Source organism: Saccopteryx leptura, chromosome 1 (genome assembly GCF_036850995.1).
Source record: "Saccopteryx leptura isolate mSacLep1 chromosome 1, mSacLep1_pri_phased_curated, whole genome shotgun sequence".
In the NCBI taxonomy this organism is placed as follows: Eukaryota; Metazoa; Chordata; class Mammalia; order Chiroptera; family Emballonuridae; genus Saccopteryx; species Saccopteryx leptura.
In genome coordinates, this window is record NC_089503.1 from 63,562,025 (window position 1) to 63,582,072 (window position 20,048).

Genomic DNA, 20,048 nt, shown 5'->3' on the forward strand with positions numbered 1-20,048 from the left:
CTCCTCGGAGGACCCGGGCCCATGTACCTGTCTACCACTTCTCTGTGACCACTCATCCAGGGGAAGGGACATTCTGGGTACCAACAAGCAGCCATCGGGCTCTGTGTGTGTCCCCTGGTGAGCACTCACAGACCCCGCGAGAGGGAGCTGAGCTGAGGCGAAGGGCTCCCTGCTGTGTGGACGGGGCAGCTAAGTGTACTTTCTCTCCTAGGCCCAGAAGTTCCTTGGGAGGGCCACTGTGTCGGCAGCAGGGCTCCGGGACCCACCCAGACAGAGAGCTCCTCAGAGAGCTCTTGGGACTAGGACACAGGAGTCCGTGTCTTATCTGCTACTGATTCACTCTGTAACCTTCAGCAGCTTGTCCCTCACTGTGCTTTCGTTTGCTCATCTGTACAGCAAGAGGGATGGACCGGCTGGTGAGGACCCTGGACCCGGGATACCTGTGTGCTGAATGGGGGGCTGTGAGTCCTACAGCACCCAGGTCAAAGCACAACCAAGAAGCCAGAGGTGGAGTGCTGCTGCTGCTGGAACCCCCGAGCTCTGAGCCACCCCTCCCCCCGCCGCGGGAGCCCCGTGAGCTCTGACCCCCACCCCCCACCGCTGGAGCCCCTGAGCTCTGAGCCACCCCTCCCCCCGCTGCGGGAGCCCCGTGAGCTCTGACCCCCACCCCCCACCGCTGGAACCCCCGAGCTCTGAGCCACCCCTCCCCCCGCTGCGGGAGCCCCGTGAGCTCTGATCCCCACCCCCCACCGCTGGAGCCCCTGAGCTCTGAGTCACCCCTCCCCCCGCTGCGGGAGCCTCGTGAGCTCTGACCCCCACCCCCCACCGCTGGAGCCCCCGAGCTCTGAGGCACCCCTCCCCCCGCTGCGGGAGCCCCGTGAGCTCTGACCCCCCCCCCACCGCTGGAGCCCCTCGAGCTCTGACTGGCGGCGCCGCCCTCCGCCCCTCCCCCCCTCCACCGCTGGAGCCCCGCGAGCTCTGACCACCCTCACCACCTCTGTACCCCAGGTACCTTGCGGTGGGGGCTTGGGGAGCTTGGTTGGAAGTCCAGGGCCAGGTAATCAACGCTGCCAGTGCTCTTCTTAGGGGCCGGGCTGTTGGTGCCACTGGGAATGGGTGATGCAGACACTGGGTTTTGCTATCATATGGAGGAAAGGAACTGTTAGCAACTTTAGGTGTTGGGGACCGAAAAATAACAGGGTGTTTAGCGGTCTGGATATCTAGGGGACAGAGGTGTTGGGCCCAACCCCCCACCTCACCTGCCTGATTGAGTTGCAGGAGGCTGTGCTTGATTCTAGCTCGTCCGCCCATGTTCCCCAGAAGGGCTGGAAGCTAGTGTCTTATTGGTGTAAAGTTAGATTGAAGGGTATGGTGGGGGTTGTCTTTGAGTTGCCTTGGAAACTTAATTGAATTGCTAACGGACCATGTTTTTCCATGAATAAAGACGGATGTCCTTTCCGGGGGGGACCAGGTTGCAGCTCAGGAACAGCAGTGACTGTTGGCAAGCCATGCATCCTCCTGAACCCATCCAGTATGTATGTATCTTTAAGTCTCTATCTTTAATTTCATACCTTTTCTCACTTGGGACCCCTGAAGTAGACTCGTCGTGGCTGGTTTGCGACATTTAGGAACGAGACTAACCCACCACCCAAAGAGCACACCTCTGGGAGTAAGCGCTGCTAGCCTACTTGGAGTCATGTACTGTGCCAGGACTCTGCCGGTTCTCATTTAAACCCTTACAACGATCCCGTGATGTAGGTAATATTACTGTTATGTTTTAAAACAAAGGTAAAACTGATTTGGGAGAAGTAAAGTGACTTTGCCTGCAGTGGTACAGCTGGTGGGCACCGGGCCAAACTGCATCTGGTCTCCCCAGCAGACCCGGCCTTCGCTGCTGGCCCCTGAAAGAGCGGGGTCCCTTTATGCACTGAATGTTGGGAAACCTTTTTGTTGCACCAATCTGCTCTCTGAAACTCCCAGCCGAGGCCTAGGGCGGGGTCTCTGCACTGAAGCAGCCAGCCCCTCCAGCCCAGCTCCTCAGAGACCTGAACCAAACAGCCTCACCCCCGGGCCGCCCCCGCCCCAGCTCCTGCAGCAGCTCCCCAGAGGCACACGCTCAGGCCCTGTCTCCATCCAGGCTCCCGGATGAACCTGCTCAGGATGTTCCTGAAGCCCCAGTCTAATGAGAAAGGCAGTAGTCCTACGTCTGTTTCTGGCTGCTTTAGTGGTTGGTCTGTTCTTTCAGAACAGCGACTACCATGTGCTGGGCAGCTCTTCTCTTTTCAGTGAGACTCTCAGGAGAGTGGCCAGCACGGCCTGGGCTGTCTCCAGTATGGCCTTCACCACTGCGAGTCACTGCGTGTGTCCCCCCTGTTGAGCACTCAGCAAATGCTCACACTCACATACTTGCTCATGGCGTGAGTACGACACACTAAGGAAATGAAGGGCAGGTCTTTCACTTTTAAAATATTTTTAACAGAATAGGACAGGAATGAATTTTGAAAGGTACGCTTGTGACCAATGACTATTCTGAAACACCTGCCTAATCACATGGCCTACCTTGCTAACCTTTCTGGACCTCCCCCTTGCCCACAGGGAAAGTCCAGACTTCCCCAGACAGCATTTGGGGTCCTTCACAATCTGGCTCCAGTCCAACCCCCCCCCCCCCCAGCCACAGTTAATAACTTTTGTTCTCCACGTCCCCCTCCCCACCCCCCAGGCTCCACCTCAGTGCCTCCTCTGTCCCCGGCCTGGTATGAGTACCTGTCCTGCAGGTGTGTCCCCCCAAGGTCCTCTCAGGGGCACTGACCATGCCTCCTGTGTCACAGGAAAGGCAGGTTTTCTTTCTCTGCCCCTCATGACTGTGGCCTTATTGAGGGTAGGGATCATGTCTTCATTACCTCTGATGATGACCCCACAGTGCTCATCACACAGGAGGCTCAAGAAAGATTGGCAGAAGACAAAATAACAAATATTGCGGGAACCCCTGGGCCGAGGTGAGGGAGCCAAGCTGGGAAGTGGGGGTATGAGAGTTAGGTCCTAGGGACTCACCATGGGGACGTAGTTCTCTTCACTGTCTCCCGAGTCCGTGCTGGTGATGCTCTGTGTGGAGATGGGGCGGCAGTACTGGGAGGAGCTGGGGTTGAAGGTGTGGCTGTTGGGGGGGGGGAGACAAATAATAAGCCTGGGGGAGTTTCTGGCCTCCACCTGGGCCTCCAGACCACTGCCCTCACAGCTTCCCACTTCATTATCCGCTGAAGAGCTGATACAGAGTGCTACAATTCGTCCCCCCTTCGGATGCGGTAACCCAGCCCCATGAGATCTCGAGACTGCTCAACCACTCAGCATTATCCTGGGGACGCAGCCCTCCTGATTCAGCCTGGCTACTGGCCCCTCACCACCCCAAGGCTCTGTTCCAGCTCCCTCTTCCAGAAAGACACTCACATGGCCCTAGACCAGGACTTGGTGACTGGGGACTTGAAGGGGAGCTCATCGATGACAGTGTTGTTTCTCAGGTCAAGTGGGACTGGCTTGGCTGGAGCAGGAACAGAGAGTCGAGTTATCAGCCAGGGATAATAATGTCACACGTACATATAACACAGAGGGGTGTGTGTGTGTGTGTGTGTGTGTGTGCATATATTTTTTTTTTAGAGAGACAGAGAGTGAGTCAGAGAGAGGGATAGACAGGGACAGACAGACAGGAACGGAGAGAGATGAGAAGCATCAATCATTAGTTTTTCATTGCGCGTTGCAACACCTTAGTTGTTCATTGATTGCTTTCTCATATGTGCCTTGACCTCGGGCCTTCAGCAGACTGAGTAACCCCCTTGCTAGGGCCAGCGACCCTGGGTTCAAGCTGGTGGGATTTTTGCTCAAACCAGATGAGCCCGTGCTCAAGCTGGCGACCTTGGGGTCTCGAACCTGGGTCCTCTGCATCCCAGTCCAACGCTCTATCCACTGCGCCACTGCCTGGTCAGGCACATAGGTATATTTTTATTTAGCACATGCAAGAGAGGGACAGACAAGAAGGGAGAGAGATGAGAAGCATCAACTCATAGTTGTGGCACCTTACTTGTTCACTGATTGCTTTTCATACGTGTCTTGACAGGGGTGTGGGGGTGGGCTGCAGCAGAGCCAGTGACCCCTTGCTTAAGCCAGTGACCTTTGGGCTCAAGCCGGTGACCTTAGGTTTTGAACCTGGGTCCTCAGCATCCCAGGCTGATGCTCTATCCACTGCATCACCGCCTGGTCAGGTCACATGGGCATATTTATAAATGCCTTCGTACTCATCCTAGTTTTACATAGGGACACTGAGGCTTAGCATGGGTACATAATATTTGCCCATGTTAACAGGCCTTGAAGTTGTGTCTTCAGGTTCTAAGTTACTTATTCTTTGCATTGTATTTATGGTACAGGAAGTCCGAGTTACAAACATCCAACTTATGTCCAACTCATACTTATGAACAGAGCACCATAAGGGCTATTGGTAATCAACTGCAGTTGGCCATCAGTGAAAATGATATCATCGTTACTCAACTCCCATGGCAAAGAAATAACCAATGAAGACCTTATGGAACTAGAGCAGCAGATGACAGCATTTAGGGTCTTCCCAGGGACCTAGAAACTCCAGAGCTAAAAAGTTTTCTACAAAAGCTAGCTGATGTTTTTCGTCTCATTGAAGCAGGAATGGCAAAGTTAGAGGAGCAAGATCCTGATACTGAGAGGTTCACCAAAATTCACTGTTCAGTTACGGAAGGCCTAACCTGCTACATTTATGATGAGAAAAAGAAAAGCTCTGTACAAACCTCCCTTTATGCTGACTTCAAGAAACTAACTCCTTGCCTGACCTGTGGTGGCGCAGTGGATGCTGAGGTCGCCGGTTCGAAACCCTGGGCTTGCCTGGTCAAGGCACATATGGGAGTTGATGCTTCCAGCTCCTCCCCCCTTCTCTCTCTCTGTCTCTCCTCTCTCTCTCTCTCTCTCTCTCTCTGTCTCTCTCTCTCCTCTCTAAAATGAATAAATAAAAGAAAAGAAAAAAAAAAGAAACTGACTCCAGCAGCAGAATCAAACCCTGACTCTAACACCAGTCCCATCTTTTCCAACAAGTCCATCATCTTCTGCATCATCCAAGACTGTCTAAGGTTGTATTTGAAAATGTTTAAGTATTTATATGCACAGAAAGGTAAAAATCAATACTACATTAAGACAAATGTCTAAGTTATATTTAATAGGTAAATGTACCTGTTCCAACTTACATACAAATTCAACTTGAAAACAAACCTACAGAACATAGCTCGTTCGTAACCAGGGACTGCCTGTAATCATATTTTCAGAATCCAAAATAAGGACACGGAGTCTGACATCAGACTGTCCTCTCCCAGATCTGTGACTATATAGGGAGATGATACTTGAATTGGAGAATGCCACCATGACTACTCTTTGCTGCTCCTGGACCGGACCGGTGGAACCTAATGTGGAGGAAGGGGGAACTCCACGAATCCTACAGACTTCCATTCAAATGCTAAGATCTGAAGTCCCTGTTGACCAGACCAAATGGGCTCATCTCTGCCTAAGGTTACTCTACTCTCCCTCTGACTCCATGCCACTGACCCAAGGCCAGCAGCGTGAGGTAGAGGCAGGCCCGGGACTTGAACTCCAGCACTTCTTCCTGGTCTAGATGCCAGGGACACAGATCTAACTTGACTGAACACCTGCTGTGAACCAGAGTCAATGTCCTAGACGCCTTCCTTCTAAACAAACCTGGGAGGCAGGGATTACTGTTCCCATTTCACAGGTAAGAAAACTGAAGCTCAGAGAACTTAAGTGATTTGCCCAAAGACACACCTAGGAAATCCTAGATAAGGATTCCAATCCACATTTACATGGTTTGAATGCTCAAGCCTTTGTACTACATCAGAATATATCTTTTAATAGACTACTGTACCCCAGATCTAATACCCTTTACCCGTGAACAGCATTTTTTACACTATGAAGTACTTTCAGATGCATTATCTATGTCCCTCTATTCCTTTAGAGGTTACAGATTATATTTCTCATTTCACAAATGAAGAAACAGGGCTCAGAGATGCAGGATGATTTGTCTATAATCACATGTTAGCAGGTGGCAGAGCTGAACCCCAAATCTGTCCTGTCTGGAATCCTGCACCCCTCTGCCCACCACACTTCCCCAGCTGCCTGTCCCTACAGTGCCGGACCACTGGGATGAAAGGGGGGCGTGTGTATGTGTGTGTGACTCTAGGGTGGATTAGGCCCCAAAGGCATCCACTTCCTTGCAAGTAAAGTTTAGGATGCACTTAATCGCTAAGTGAATGCAAACTGTCCCTGGCCACTGTCCAGAGATGGGCCAGGGACAGCGTGGCCTTACCTTTCCTGTCAGGTTTGAGGTTGCGGTTGACAGGGGGTGGCTGGATCTCACTCCCTCGGCTGGAGCCTCGGTGCATAGGAAGGGCTGTCGTCAGGTAGCCAAGGGGGTCAAAGTGATGGGGCCCTGGGCTCATGGGGATGTAGACACTCTGGGAATTGTCACCTGCTCGCTCCATGGCCAGCAAGGTGGAGGAACCTGGATTCATGGGCACGTAGTTGTCTTCAGAATTGGTACTATCCGATCGGCCTATAAGCATTTTCCCTGGCTAGGAAAGAGAGGGAAGGAAATATAGCCATCACCAGCAAAAAGAAACAAGAGGGGGTGAGGATTTATATGCGAGGGAAGAAAGGTCATGACTGAGTGAGTTGCACTGGGATGCTTTAAGGTAAACCCTGGGAAAACACATCAGAAAGCAGAGTGGGAGACAGGAAGAAATGAGGTCTGTGGGTCCCTTCTAGCTCCCATGATCCCTAGGGACTCACTTGTAATTTTTGATAAATCTTTAGTATGAAATATCCTTGGAGGCTGGGTCCCCAAGGCTTTCCGCTGCCTGAGGCAGAGGGCACAGCACAGGCCACGGGCTGTGCCGGTTTGGTTCAGGACTCGCCCCCCACCTCAAGTGTGGACTCCACTGGAGGGGTCAGGATTAGGCCCTGCACTGGGCAAGGAGCATATTAGAAGCCTTGGCCCTGGCAGGTGAGGGCTAGGTCGGCTGTGCTCCCCAGTTCAGCTTCCAGGGTGATCTGATCACCAAGCTGCAGTGGGAGCTGTCGTCGTGTTGACGCAGCAACCCCCAGAGCCTGCCTTCACTGCTTGCCCTGTGTGTCCAGACCAAGCTGCTTCTGCTTTGCTTACCAAATGTCTCGTCACTTCCATGAGCTTTTAGTCAGGCCCTGTCTGCTTAGACGTGGCCTGACACCTTGTAGGACTGTGGTCAGCCCCCTCCAGATGGCAGCCTGGGATCCTGCACTCAGTCCACGGTTCTGCCACCAAGACTGACTCAGCCACCCTGCCTCCTGTCTCTCACCACCGCCCCCTCCTCCAAGTGAGATCTCGTGGGTAAGCACGCTGCCTTAGACCCACCATCCCAGAGCCTGCGTTCTCTGCGTTCTAGACGCCCCCCGCTTCCCCGCAGGGCTGAAGCCCCGTAGACCAGTGTACACACACTTCCTCCACAGCAGGATCCCTGCATCGTACTTTCTTTTCTGTTTTTTCCTTTTCATTGAATTTATCTGGGTGACACTGGCTAACAAAATCACACAGGCTTCAGGTGCGCAGTTCCACAGCACAGCATCTGTACACTGTCTTTGTAGTCACCACCCCTCGTCAAGCCTCCGTCCTTCACCATTTGTCCCCCTCATACTTCTTCTTCCCCTCCCCACCCCCGACAGCCGCCACACTGCTGTCCGTATCCACGAGGTTTTTCCTTTTCTTTTTGCTCAAGCCCTACACCTCTCCCCCAGCCACACCCTGTTTTACATTCTAAGAGCTCAACCCAGGGTTCTGAACTGAGGTAAGAACCAGGCAGGGCCCTGAGAGGGAGATGCCGTTACGTTACTCTTTGGGTGACCTTTAACCCACCTGAGGTGAGTAGGCCTGCGGACCCTGCCTGAAGCCCACTCACCAGGAAAGAACCGACTCCATCACTCAGGGACTCGGCAGGCCGGCCCGCACTCTCTCCACCACGCTGAGGGTACTCGTAGGACTCACAGGAAGAAGCTACGACAGAAGGAGGAGGGTCCAGATGTACTCAGTCGATCTGTGTGCTGATGCTCCCCCAAAGCCTCACCAGTGCTGCTCAGAGTCTCGGTGAAACTCCAGAAGATACTACTTTCAACCCCCAATGACAAGGCATTACTTCTGCCACGTCACTCCTCACTTCTAGCCCGTGTTGGCATCTACACTGAACCGCCTCGACCACCTCCGCCCCCACATATGCACCTCTTCTCTAACTCCTACATCACCTGCCACCTGTCCACTCATCCTGGCCGTCACTGATTACACTATATATAGTAACACTGGTACTGGCAATTTATACATGTCGATTTTATTTCCCTAACTACATGTGAGTTCTCTGAAGGGCAGGAACATAGTTTCTGTGTCTCTATCATCTCCATTCCCAAGCACAGGGTGATTGATCAGACAGTGGATGGACTGAAAGACTGCAGAAAGTCCTGAGCCAGGCGTCAGGACCCTGGGGGCAAGGCCGATCTCTGCCCCTGGCTGACTCTGCAACCCTGAACTAGTGTCTGAACTCCCACGGGCCTGGCGGGAAATGTGGACAATGAAGCTTTGTCTGACCAAATCCTCAGTGTTACTGCATGGCTTAGACAACAGAACAGGTATAACAACAGGCTTTGCAAGCTATAAAGCAAATGTGAAATGAAAGGAAACACGCTTTCATCAATCAGAGGAGATTGTGGGCAGAGTTGGAATACTCTAAAGTGGAAACAAGTGACAAAAGTTCAGGCATGAAACAGATTCAAGGGTGGCTTAGAAAATATTCTGAAGGTCTAATTATGTTTTAATAGTCTGCTAATCCACATAGGTTTGGCTCCAGTTTGGACTCGTCCTCGAAACTGACTTTTGCAATTCTTGGTTTGACTTATAAATTGAATAAAATACTATGATTTAGACTTCCAAACCCATCATATTTTGTACTGTGGTTAACCAAGAAATGTTCTGTTTCCCTTAGTAGAATATCAGTTTCTCTGAGGCAGGGCCTGCTCTGCTCTCGCCATTGTGGGTGTCCACTAATAGCCTCCAGTGCTGGAGGGCCCACTAGAAAGTGGTGTGAGTAGATGTCTAAACCGTATCAGTGACCTGGGTGTCCTCAAGTCTCCTCAGCAGGGCTGACCACGAACTAGCAAACTGCTGAGAACCCTGTGCTACCTCCCTCTGCCCGTGGGACTCAGCCGGGGCTTATACTGACCTCGGTGAAGCCGGCTGTTGTCCATCGCAGGGAGGGTATTGCGCCTGGGGATGGTGGCAGCGGTGGAGACTGACCTGCTGGTTTCCCCGACTAGAGGTCTCTGTTGAGGGCTGCCCCATCGCGGTGTTTCTGCCTGACTTGGCTTGGGGGGTCTGGGTGGGGGCGCTATGGCTGAGTCCCCAGGAGCAGCCACTGCCATGGCGTTGTGGTTCTTGTCCAGAGTGAATGTCCTAGGGATCTGGTAGGCTGAGAGGGGGGTGGCCGGAACATCCATATTGTCCACCAGGAGGTCCCCAAACTCCCGGCACAGGGTGTTGCTGGGCATCTTGAAGGTGTACACATCCTCATTATCGGTCTCAGAGCCTGTGAGGCTGCCCTTGGTGTGGCCGTGGGAGGCCAGGCTCCGGGGGAGGTCGTAGGTACTGTCTCTGAATTCTGTATTGTGCCGGCTTGGCTTGGGGAGGCTGTAGAAGCCATGGACTTGGCCACTGACCCCGTTGACGCAGTGTCCATTGCCCTGGGCAAGCTTCTGTACAGCTGTGTCACTCCTCATGAGGAATGAGGCCCTGGTGCCCTGAGAGAAGCTGGCACTCCTAGGAGAGAGGAAGAAGGGAAGGGGCAGGGAGGTTAGAGGAGGCCAGGACTGCCCGCCCGGGGAGGGAGCTGGTGAGCGCAGGGCCCCACGCAGCATCCTGGTGTGGGGAAGACACAGGCTGAGGAGGCAGGGCCTGAGGTTTGTCTCAGTGTACAAGCTGTGTGGCCTGGGGCGAGGCACTTTCCCTTTTTGTGCTTCAGTTTGCAGAAACGGTGATTCAAAAGTTTGAAGGTTATTCAGAAATTAATTCTACTGTACAGCTGTTCAATCAACGTTAGCCTTTATTCCTCTCCTTACCCCCAGCTGGCTGTGATTAGCAGGGGCTGGTCTTCCCTTACCCCCCCCCCCCCCCCCCAACAGACACCAACAAGCCAGTTATAATGCTAAGTTGTTCACTGTTTTAAGTCAGAATATATATATTCGAATACAAAGGCTGAGAATAGGAAGAACTCTGACGTCGGTGTGAGAAAACAGCAAGCAAAATCATCACCTCCAAATCTCAGTCTTCCCACTATAAAATCAGCCAGCCAGGGCTGATGATGTTCTAAGTTTAAAGAACTACTCTAAGGTTCACCGTAGGTTCATTTCCTACCATGTATTACGGTTTATTGAGAAGCATTTAGAAGGAGAACTATCTCTTTCCAGAAGCCTCAGTATTTATAGGAAAAATGGTTTCCTGTTTGGGAACTATACTGCTCACAAAAGTTAGGGGGTATTTTATAGCTTCATAGTCATTTTGAAATATCCCCTAATTTTTGTGAGCAGTCTATATTCAGGATAGTAAAAGTTTTACTGTTTTCAAATGTAGGCTTTTGGGAAATAAGGCAACACTGGACAGTTTAAAGACCTAGGAGGAGAGAGATTAGTGTTAGGTCCCAGCTCCGCCACAGATATGTCCTGGGGGCTTAACCAAGCCCTCTCCGAGGGGTGACCTAGTGGGTCTCAAAGGCCCTTACGGGTCCATCTGCACTGAAGCAGCAGAAGCCTTTGGCTTTATAAGCACGGTTTTCAAACTGGACTCTGAGGGCTCGTTTGGCGGGGCTAGCAGGGGGCGCAGCTGCTCGTATACCCTTGACCAAAGAACAGTCGTCTCCTCTATCGGGGAAGGTCCTCTTCGACCAAGCACGCAGCTGCAGGAAGACGCCTGCAGAACAGCGAGGGAGGAAGGGGGCACCGCCTAGCCAGCCAGGTCAGGCGAATCCATCCTGGCGATCAAGGGGGAGACAGATGTCGCAGCCATGTTGCCCTCACACCCTCCAACTGGACTTTGTGCTCAGTGTCCGCATCTCGGGAAATTGGAGAGTGAGGTTCTAAGCAAGCAGGGATTTTCTGATTTTCTCTCTCTTTATGTTATGATTCTTCATAGGAGTTCATTTGGAGGAGAAAAAAAAAATAATATCTATTCTAGAACAATTCTTTTTTTTTTTTCTTTTTTAGTCATTACGTTTTAGTTTTAGTTTTTCGCTTATTCATTTCTTTTTGAAAATTCCTAACCTTCACTATGATGATGACAGCTTGAATCAGCAAGAAGTCCTTGAACCGGCTAATCCTTTTTTTTTTTTAAAATAATTTTATTTTTTTAATGGGGCGACATCAATAAATCAGGATACATATATTCAAAGATAACAAGTCCAGGTTATCTTGTCGTAGAACAATTCTTTATAGCAGCGATTCTATAAGCCTTTAAGAACCTGATTTAAAAAAAAGCTCTTGGAATTTCTCACCAGAATAAGGCCCATTTTGTGTATATACAGATTTGTATGCTAAATCCAGGGGGTGAGGGTGTCATAACCTGAGGCCAATCCGTGGAATTTCTGCCTTGTACAAGCTTTCAGTTTATGAGAAGCTTGTTATTTATGGAGATGGCCACCAGATGGTGGTAGAAATTAGGGCCCAGAGGCCTAGAATGAGGAAGGGAAACAGGTGTCTAGGCCAGGCTCTCTCTTTTGTCAACTCGCATTCATTTCAGTCCCCAAACCTTCAGGGGCCCTCCTTTCTAGGCCTCTGTACTCTTTTTCCCTTTCTATTCCGCTCCATACATGGAACCAAGCCACCAGCCATGGGCCTAGCTCATTGGACATGGAGCCTTAGATAATGGCGCGCCGGGAGCAGAGGACGGGTGAGCCAATGGAAGACAAAAGGTATTCACATGGTTTGCATTTGTCTTTGGTGCCTTTCATTTTTTGTTTTGGAATTTCCAGTTCTATGTTGGATGCCCCCATCTGGTTTAGTATATTTAACAAACATGTGCTGATGTCCTACTTTCAGTGTAGGCAGGCATCATGTCTACAGAGATGCCTCTTGCCCTGGCTGCCGGGGAAGGAGGGCAGTGGTGGAGGTGACGCACATGCAAACCATTACAATCGAGTGGGTGAGCACAGATAGTTACTAACCCTCCCCGGGGTGGGGGGTGGGGTACAGAACGTCAAGGATCCTTCTTCAAAGACATCACCTTTGAGTGAGTCTGGCAGTTGGCCAGGCAAAAGGCAGGAGAAGGGAAAGGTGTTCCAGTTAGAGGCACAAAGAAGTAGAACCCAGCCTGGCAAGTTCAAGGAACTGCAAGCCGCTCAGGCTGGAGAGTGAGTCAGCAGACAGGGCTGAGAGGACAGTGGAGGGCCAGGCCAGGCTGACAGGAATGGGCTCTGGAAGGATTTTATGGTGGAGGTGGGCCAGGAGTGGGGAGAGCATTACAGGTGTCCGGAAGTTGCCTTAAACGTATTCAAGAATGAATTCATCATTTTCCCCTGACCGTCCTGTCTTGGAAATGATATCAGTCATTCAAGCCTGAGAGTTACCCATATTATGAGTTTTCATTCAGAAATGCCACAGTTCCTACTGAATCCACCCCAATTCAGTTCCTCCTACTTTTCTGATCATAAAAGGGCTAGTCTCCCTACCATCTATCTGCCCAGGACCTCTCTACATCCCACTGATATTTACTTTCCTAACTCCCCAGTGTAAACATGTTCAAACTGTTATAAAGCCTTTAGGAGTAAGCAGCATTCCAACTCCAACGCATCTCTCCAATCTTTTCTCCTTAGGTCCCCTTCCTGCTCCAGGGTCCACTCAAGCCAACTTCCCAGCGTTCCCAGTATGCTCTACACAGCCAAGCCTCTGGGCTGTGCTGTGTTGTTTGCTCTGTCTGAAGAATTCTTACATCATCTGGCAAGGTCCAACACCTTTATCCTTCAAACTCAGCTCAAATGGCTTATCTTTTAAAGCTGTTTCTTACCATCCTCTACCTCCAAGCATAACCAGTCACTTGCTTAACTCTGTTCTTGGAGCAGGTAGCAGCTATAACCTTGATGCACTAGTCTCTTCCACCCAACTGTGATTTCCTTTTTATTTTTTGTGACAGAGAGAGTTAGACAGACAGGAAGGGAGAGAGATGAAACGCATCTATTCTTCATTGTTCATTGATTGCTTTCTAATATGTGCCTTGACGGGGGGCTACAGCAGACCGAGTGACCCCTTGCTCAAGCCAGCGACCTTGGGTCCAAGCTGGTGAGCTTTACTCAAACCAGATGAGCCCGCGCTCAAGCTGGCAACCTTGGGGGTCTCGGACCTGGGTCCTCCGCATCCCAGTCTGACATTCTATCCACTGTGCCACCACCTGGTCAGGCCCAACTGTGATTTCCTTGAGGAAAGAAAATCTCTTTTTCATTTCTCTCCCCTCCACCCCCCAGCTCTGGATGAATGCTTGTCACATAGTAAAGAATGAATAAATGTTTGTTGAGTGAACCAACAATTGAATGTATAAACAAACCAATGAAGAAAGGAAAGTGTTGGTCCTGCCATCCCCTTTCTGGAGCTTAGTCTAGATCCTCTGGATCAGCAGATCAACTCCCCTTTCAGAACCCACTGGCTATGGCCCCACTGCCTGTGGCTGAGGCATCCTCCTCTCTAACACACAGACCTACGCACTCATCCGTAAACATGTCCCCAGGGGTCTAAGCTCCAGCTCTGGGCTTGTGTTATTAACCTTTCTCTGGATTGCTTCCTTGATGCATCAAAACTTGCAAAACAGCCCTGGCCAGATGGCTCAGTGGTAGAGCCTCGGCCTGGCGTGCAGGAGTCCTGGGTTCAATTCCCAGCCAGGGCACACAAGAGAGGCGCCCGTCTACTTCTCCACCCCTCCCCCTCTCCTTCCTCTCTGTCTCTCTCTTCCCTTCCTGCAGCCAAGGCTCCATTGGAGCAAAGTTGGCCCGGGTGCTGGGGATGGCTCTATGTCCTCTGCCTCAGGCGCTAGAATGGCTCTGATTGCAACAGAGCAACGCCCCAGATGGGCAGAGCATTGCCCCCTGGTGGGCATGCCGGGTGGATCCCGGTTGGGCGCATGTGGGAGTCTGTCTGACTGCCTCCCCGTTTCCAACTTCAGAAAAATACAAAAAAAAACAAAAAAAAAACAAGCCTTTCTGGTCCACAAAGGTGTTACAGGCCCTGTAAGTCCCTCTCCCACTTAATCAAACTTTCCCGTCTGCTCCTGCAGCAATCCCGCTTCCAGCACAGCACTTCCTCTGCCCGGTGCTAAGGCCGCCTGGGTCTGTGTCTGCCCATGTCTGCCAGACCTGGCACTCCTAGAAGGAAGGGGACCTGTCCTGTGCTCTGGTGTGGTGCCTGGCATGTGGCAGATAATACCGAGGCCTGTTGAGGGGGACTGAGCGTTACCTGGAGAATCAGGTGGAGGGGCTGAACAAGGGAAACAAACTGGCCCAAACTTCCATGCTCAGATGGCAATGGAACTGGTTCTAGCACCCAGGTGTCTGGATACCCTGCTCAAAGCCCATCCTGACTTGGGCAAGAATCAGGAGGGGAATGCTGATCACTCAGAAATCCAGTAGTCTTCACTACTCCCATGCAAACCTTTACCAAGGCCCCTGTCACTATGATGTGCTGAGTTGCTTCCCTGGGAAGGACACCTGGAAGTAGGGGATTTGAAGACAGGCTTCTCTTCTGGGGCTGCAAGCTGACAGTCTCATAAAATGGGTGCGGCTCTGCGCCGACACATCACATGTGATACAGCTTTTAAACCTAACAGTTCTGAGAGACGGGGACCACTCCACATACCAGCTGGGAACAACAGTAATGGTAGAGTTGGTACAGGAAGATATTTGAATGCAAGTGTATAGGGGAGTTCCCCAGGGGCCAGAGAGAAGTTTGAGAGCAGACACCCCTAAGCCAGCAGCCTAGTGCACTTCCCTCCCGGTCCTGGCTGCCGCGGCCCCAGATGCTCTGAGTGGGTGGGCTGATCGCACCGCCTTCTGCATGTGCTTGGGTCCTAATATCAACCCCATACTTCTCTCTCCCTTGGCTTTTAGGAACAGTTTCCTAGATTTCCCAGTCCCTTCATTTTGCATTTGGTTTTGCACATTCACATGTGATTGTATGTGCCACACTATGCCACGATTTCACTTTATCCCTCCTTGCTAGACTACAAGTACTTGAACAATCAGGGGCCTGATTTGATTTTTAACAAGTATGTTGTTCCCATTAAAGAAAACCTAATATATAAATGCCTGAAGGTAAATTAAACATCATTTAGAACTCTAGTTGTCACTGCGATCTTTTCTTTTTCAATTAAAAATATTTTCAAACACTGTTGACATTCAATATTATATTAGTTTCAGGTGTACAGCATAGTGGTTAGACAGTGGTGTAACTTATGAAGTGATCCCCTTGATAAACCCAGTACAACATTTGACACATGTTATTACAATATAACTGACTATATTCTCTATGCTCTACTTTACATCCCTGTGTAAAGCCAGTAGCCACGGCCACCATCACAGCTGCCTGGCCCATGCAGGTTCACATTAGACTCGGACAGATGGTAATGAAACAACGGAGCCAAGAATTGGTGGGCCATTACCTTTAATCCTAGCTTGTACCCGGTGGGCAAGTAAACATACACTCTAGGCTCCAAAACCCACTCATTCAGTGCTCACAAAGCTACTGACTTATCCGAGTTTCCTAGAAATTAAAGGTTTCTAGCTCACCAGACTTATTCACCTCTGTTCCCCATCTCCTTCTCTCTGCACAAACTGGCTTTTCCCTCAGCACTCCGCCATCTTGGCTGCCTCTCCTCGCCTCCACATGACCTTTCTCTGCTCTCTCCTCTAATGCTAATCTCAGGAACTGAGAGAGCGAGCTCCTGGTCTGCCCCACTTTATAGTGTAGAAATCCAAACCTTTAATCCAATATACAAAGAAGGAAGTCTCTGATACAAAGTCACTTATCTGAGGCATAATGGGATTCCTCCTGAGAGTGCACCACCTCAAATCAAAAAAGGTGGGAAAGGCTTAGTCCCAAAACCAAGCCCCAGGCTACAAGGATCCTGCCTGCTCACAGCCCGCCCCCAACACACATTAATATAATCATGCCCATCTCAAGCAAGAAGGGCAACTAATACCATCACCTGGGCGACAGGCTTCCACGTGGGCAGCGCCATCTTTAACAAAGTGAGCATAATATATTTTATCTGCCCCACATCCTGTAACTATTTTCAAACTTCCAATGTGTACTTTATAATCACCTCACCTTTTTCATCCAGTCTTCCGAACCCCTCCATCAGTTTGTTCTCTGTATGAGTCTGCTTCTGTTTTTTGTGTTTTTTAAATTGTACATATAACTGAAATCATATATTTGTCTTTATCTGTCTGACTTATTTCATTTAGCATAATACTGTCTAGGTCTATCCATATGGTTGCAAATGGTAAAATTTCATTCTTTTTTACAGCCAATAATCCATTGTATATATGTACCACAACTTCTTTATCCAACTGTCTATCTATGGACACCTAGGTTGCTTTCATATCTTGGCTATTGTTATGTAGCAATGAACACAGGGGTGCATATTATCTTTTTAAATTAGTGTTTTGGATTTCTTTGGATAAATGCCCAGAGGTGGAACTGCTGAGTCCTATGTTGTTCTATTTTTAATTTGTTTGAGGCCTCTCCATACTGTTTTCCATAGTGGCTATACCAATTTGCATTCCCACCAACAGTGCAGAGGGTTCCCTTTTCTCCACACCCTCCCCAACACTTATTGTTTGTTGATTTTTTGATGACAGACATTCTGAGAGGTGTGAGGTGATATCTTCTTGTGGTTTTAATTTGCATCTCTGACAATTAGTGTCACTGACAATCTTTTTTTTTTAATAATTTATTTATTTATTTATTTTTTATTTTATTTATTTTTTTTTTTCTGAAGCTGGAAACGGGGAGAGACAGACAGACTCCCGCATGCTCCGACTGGGATCCACCCGGCACGCCCACCAGGGGGCGACGCTCTGCCCACCAGGGGGTGATGCTCTGCCCCTCCGGGGCGTCGCTCTGCCGCGACCAGAGCCACTCTAGCGCCCGGGGCACAGGCCAAGGAGCCATCCCCAGTGCCCGGGCCATCTTTGCTCCAATGGAGCCTTGACTGCGGGAGGGGAAGAGAGAGACAAAGAGGAAGGAGGGGGTGGGGGTGGAGAAGCAAATGGGCGCTTCTCCTATGTGCCCTGGCCGGGAATCGAACCCGGGTCCCCCGTACGCCAGGCCGACGCTCTACCACTGAGCCAACTGGCCAGGGCATCACTGACAATCTTAAGAAGTCATGTGGACTATCCTCCAGCATCTGACCTATCCCAAATGGATCTCTCCTGTGAGGAGAGAAAACTCACAAGTTCTTTCTTACAATCTCTAAGAGATGAGAAGATCTTTGCATCTCAAATCCTTCTGGCTGGAATTCTGAGCTCACCTCCCATCTGTGGTTGCACAGCAAAACTGTATATATAAAACTGAAAGTTGTATATTCTGCCTTTGATAGATCAAAGTCACTGGGTGAATGAGTCAGAGAAACCTTCTAAATGACTAACCATTTAGTTAAGTTTTCTGCTGATGTTTCTGACTCGACGTTTTACTCACATGTTTCTGCAGAACACGCTGCAGGGTCAGTGCTGCTTTCACTCCGGCATCTCATCATTTGGAACTTCACTGCCCCTAACCCTCACCAGAATTACGGCTTTCCAGGGCGTGTGACTCACCACAATGTGTCACCTATTACAGGTTTAACAGTCTCCTTGAAATAAGAAGACAAAGACTGGCTCAAATCTGGAATGAGACCCTAAGGTTGCAGGGCAAAATAAATCCCGGGGAACTAATTTGTCTTCAACAACAAAAAGGACTCTGCTTGTCTTGATAGTGTGTAAAGCCAGCAGCCAAGGCCAGGGCCACTATCACAGCAGCCGCCCGGCCCATGCAGGTTCGCACTGGATTCGGACAGTTGGTAAAGAAACAATGAAGCCAAAAACTGATAGGCCATTTTCTTTAATTCTAGCTTGCACCCGGTGGGCAAGTAAAAACACACACTGGGCTCCAAAACCCACTCACATTCAGTGCTCACAAAGCCACTGACTTATCCGAGTTTCCTAGAATCAAAGGTTTCTAGCTCACCAGCCTTATTCTCCTCAGTTCCCCATATCCTTCCTTCTCCAGCGTCAAACTGCACAAACTGGCTTCTCACTCAATACTCCGCCATCTTGGCTGCTTCTCCTGGCCACATGGACTCTTTCTGCTCTCCTCTCTGCTCTTTCCTCTAATGATAATCTCAGGAACCAAGAGAGCAAGCTCTCGTTCTGCCCCCATTTTATAGTATAGTTACTATTCTGAAGACTTATTTTAGCTTAGTGGAAGAGCTGGACTTAGGAAACTGGAGTTAGTTTAACTAGACTACATATTACTCAGTACTTGAAGGAAAAATAGGGGCTAGTACTGTAAAAGTAGTGATGAATAAGTCATGGTTTTCCCTCTAATGTGCTTAATTAATTGTAACTGTACATCAGGTTCCCCCAGAAATGTAAAAAGGAATAGACAGAAGGCCGGTATTATTAACCTCACAAATATGATTTGACTATAGTAGGTCAACCAGGCATATTTATGTCTATGCTTGACATCAAAGAACAAACTGGCTCTCTCTTTCAAGTCTCTAATCAGAAGGAACCCTGTAAGATTATTCTGGAGATCAAATGAGGTAACAAATGTAAAAGTGCTTTGTCAACTGTAAAGCATATTCCTTTTTTCCAGAGCACTTAGTATGTAATGTGAATGTCAGAAGCAGTGTGGGATTAAAGCCACCCACATTCTTGCTAACACTTGGCATTGCTAGTCTTTTTCATTTAGCCATTCCAGGAGAGATGAGGCAAAACCTGAGGATTTCATTTGCATTTTCTTGATGATTCAGCACTGTCATGTGTTTATTGCCCATTTTTGTATCTTTTTTGTGAAATGTCTGTTCAAATCTTTTGCCTACTTAACAAATTGAGTCGTAATAGTTCTTTATATAGTCTAGAAATAAATCCTCTGTCAGATATACATGCTCTGAATATTTTATCACATTTTATGACTTGACATTTTGTATTTTTTTTGACATTTTGTTTTCTTATGGGGTTCTTTTGAAGAGCAAAATTTTTAATTTTTATAAAAACTACTTTATTAAAGTTTTATTATTCTTGCTTTTTGTATCCTATATAAACATCTTTGCTCACCCAAAGATCACAGAGACATTTTATTCTAGAAGTTTGTTAGCATTAGATTTTACATTTAGGTGTCTCACACATTTTAGTTAACTTTTGAGGAGTGTTATACAAAAAGTCCTATTTTTTATTCCTATACAGATATCCAGCTGATCCAGCATCATTTGTTGAAAAGACTTTCATTTCCCTATTGGCACCTTTTCCATAAATATTACACATAGGAAAATGAAAATAAAAATAGCAAAAAAAAAAAAATAGCAGCTGGTTTCTCATCAGAAACAATGAAAGTCAGAAGATGATAACATGGCATCCTTTAAAATGATTAATGAAAATAAAACCATCATTTCCCAATTTTATACCTAGCAAAATATCTCTCAAAAATGATGGTGAAATTAAGATATTTCCAGATAAATATAACTGGGGAAACATGTCACGAGGGGACTAACGTGGCAGGACATGCTGAAGGAAGCGCTTCAGGCTGAAGAGAACTAACACTAAGAGAGAATCCACTAGACAATGTTTAACGCTTGCTTTCAATACTCATACACAATAAAGAACTTAGGAGGGAAAAGTAGTCTTGTATAATTATGCAAATATTTTCTATTTTTGCTATTATTCCTT

The 20,048-nt window shown here is 48.9% G+C and overlaps 1 protein-coding gene across 1 annotated transcript in view; it reads right to left on the bottom strand.

Moving 5' to 3' along the window:
- Positions 1–20,048, bottom strand: part of GAB2 (GRB2 associated binding protein 2) — a 210,288-nt gene that overhangs the window by 4,104 nt on the left and 186,136 nt on the right. Inside the window, exons 4-9 of the mRNA XM_066369456.1 lie at positions 9,318–9,910; positions 8,010–8,104; positions 6,386–6,650; positions 3,445–3,535; positions 3,052–3,154; positions 1,013–1,138 (exon numbers count right to left, since the gene is read on the bottom strand). Coding sequence (XP_066225553.1) covers positions 1,013–1,138; positions 3,052–3,154; positions 3,445–3,535; positions 6,386–6,650; positions 8,010–8,104; positions 9,318–9,910 — 1,273 coding nt within the window. The remainder of the gene's footprint in view (positions 1–1,012; positions 1,139–3,051; positions 3,155–3,444; positions 3,536–6,385; positions 6,651–8,009; positions 8,105–9,317; positions 9,911–20,048) is intronic.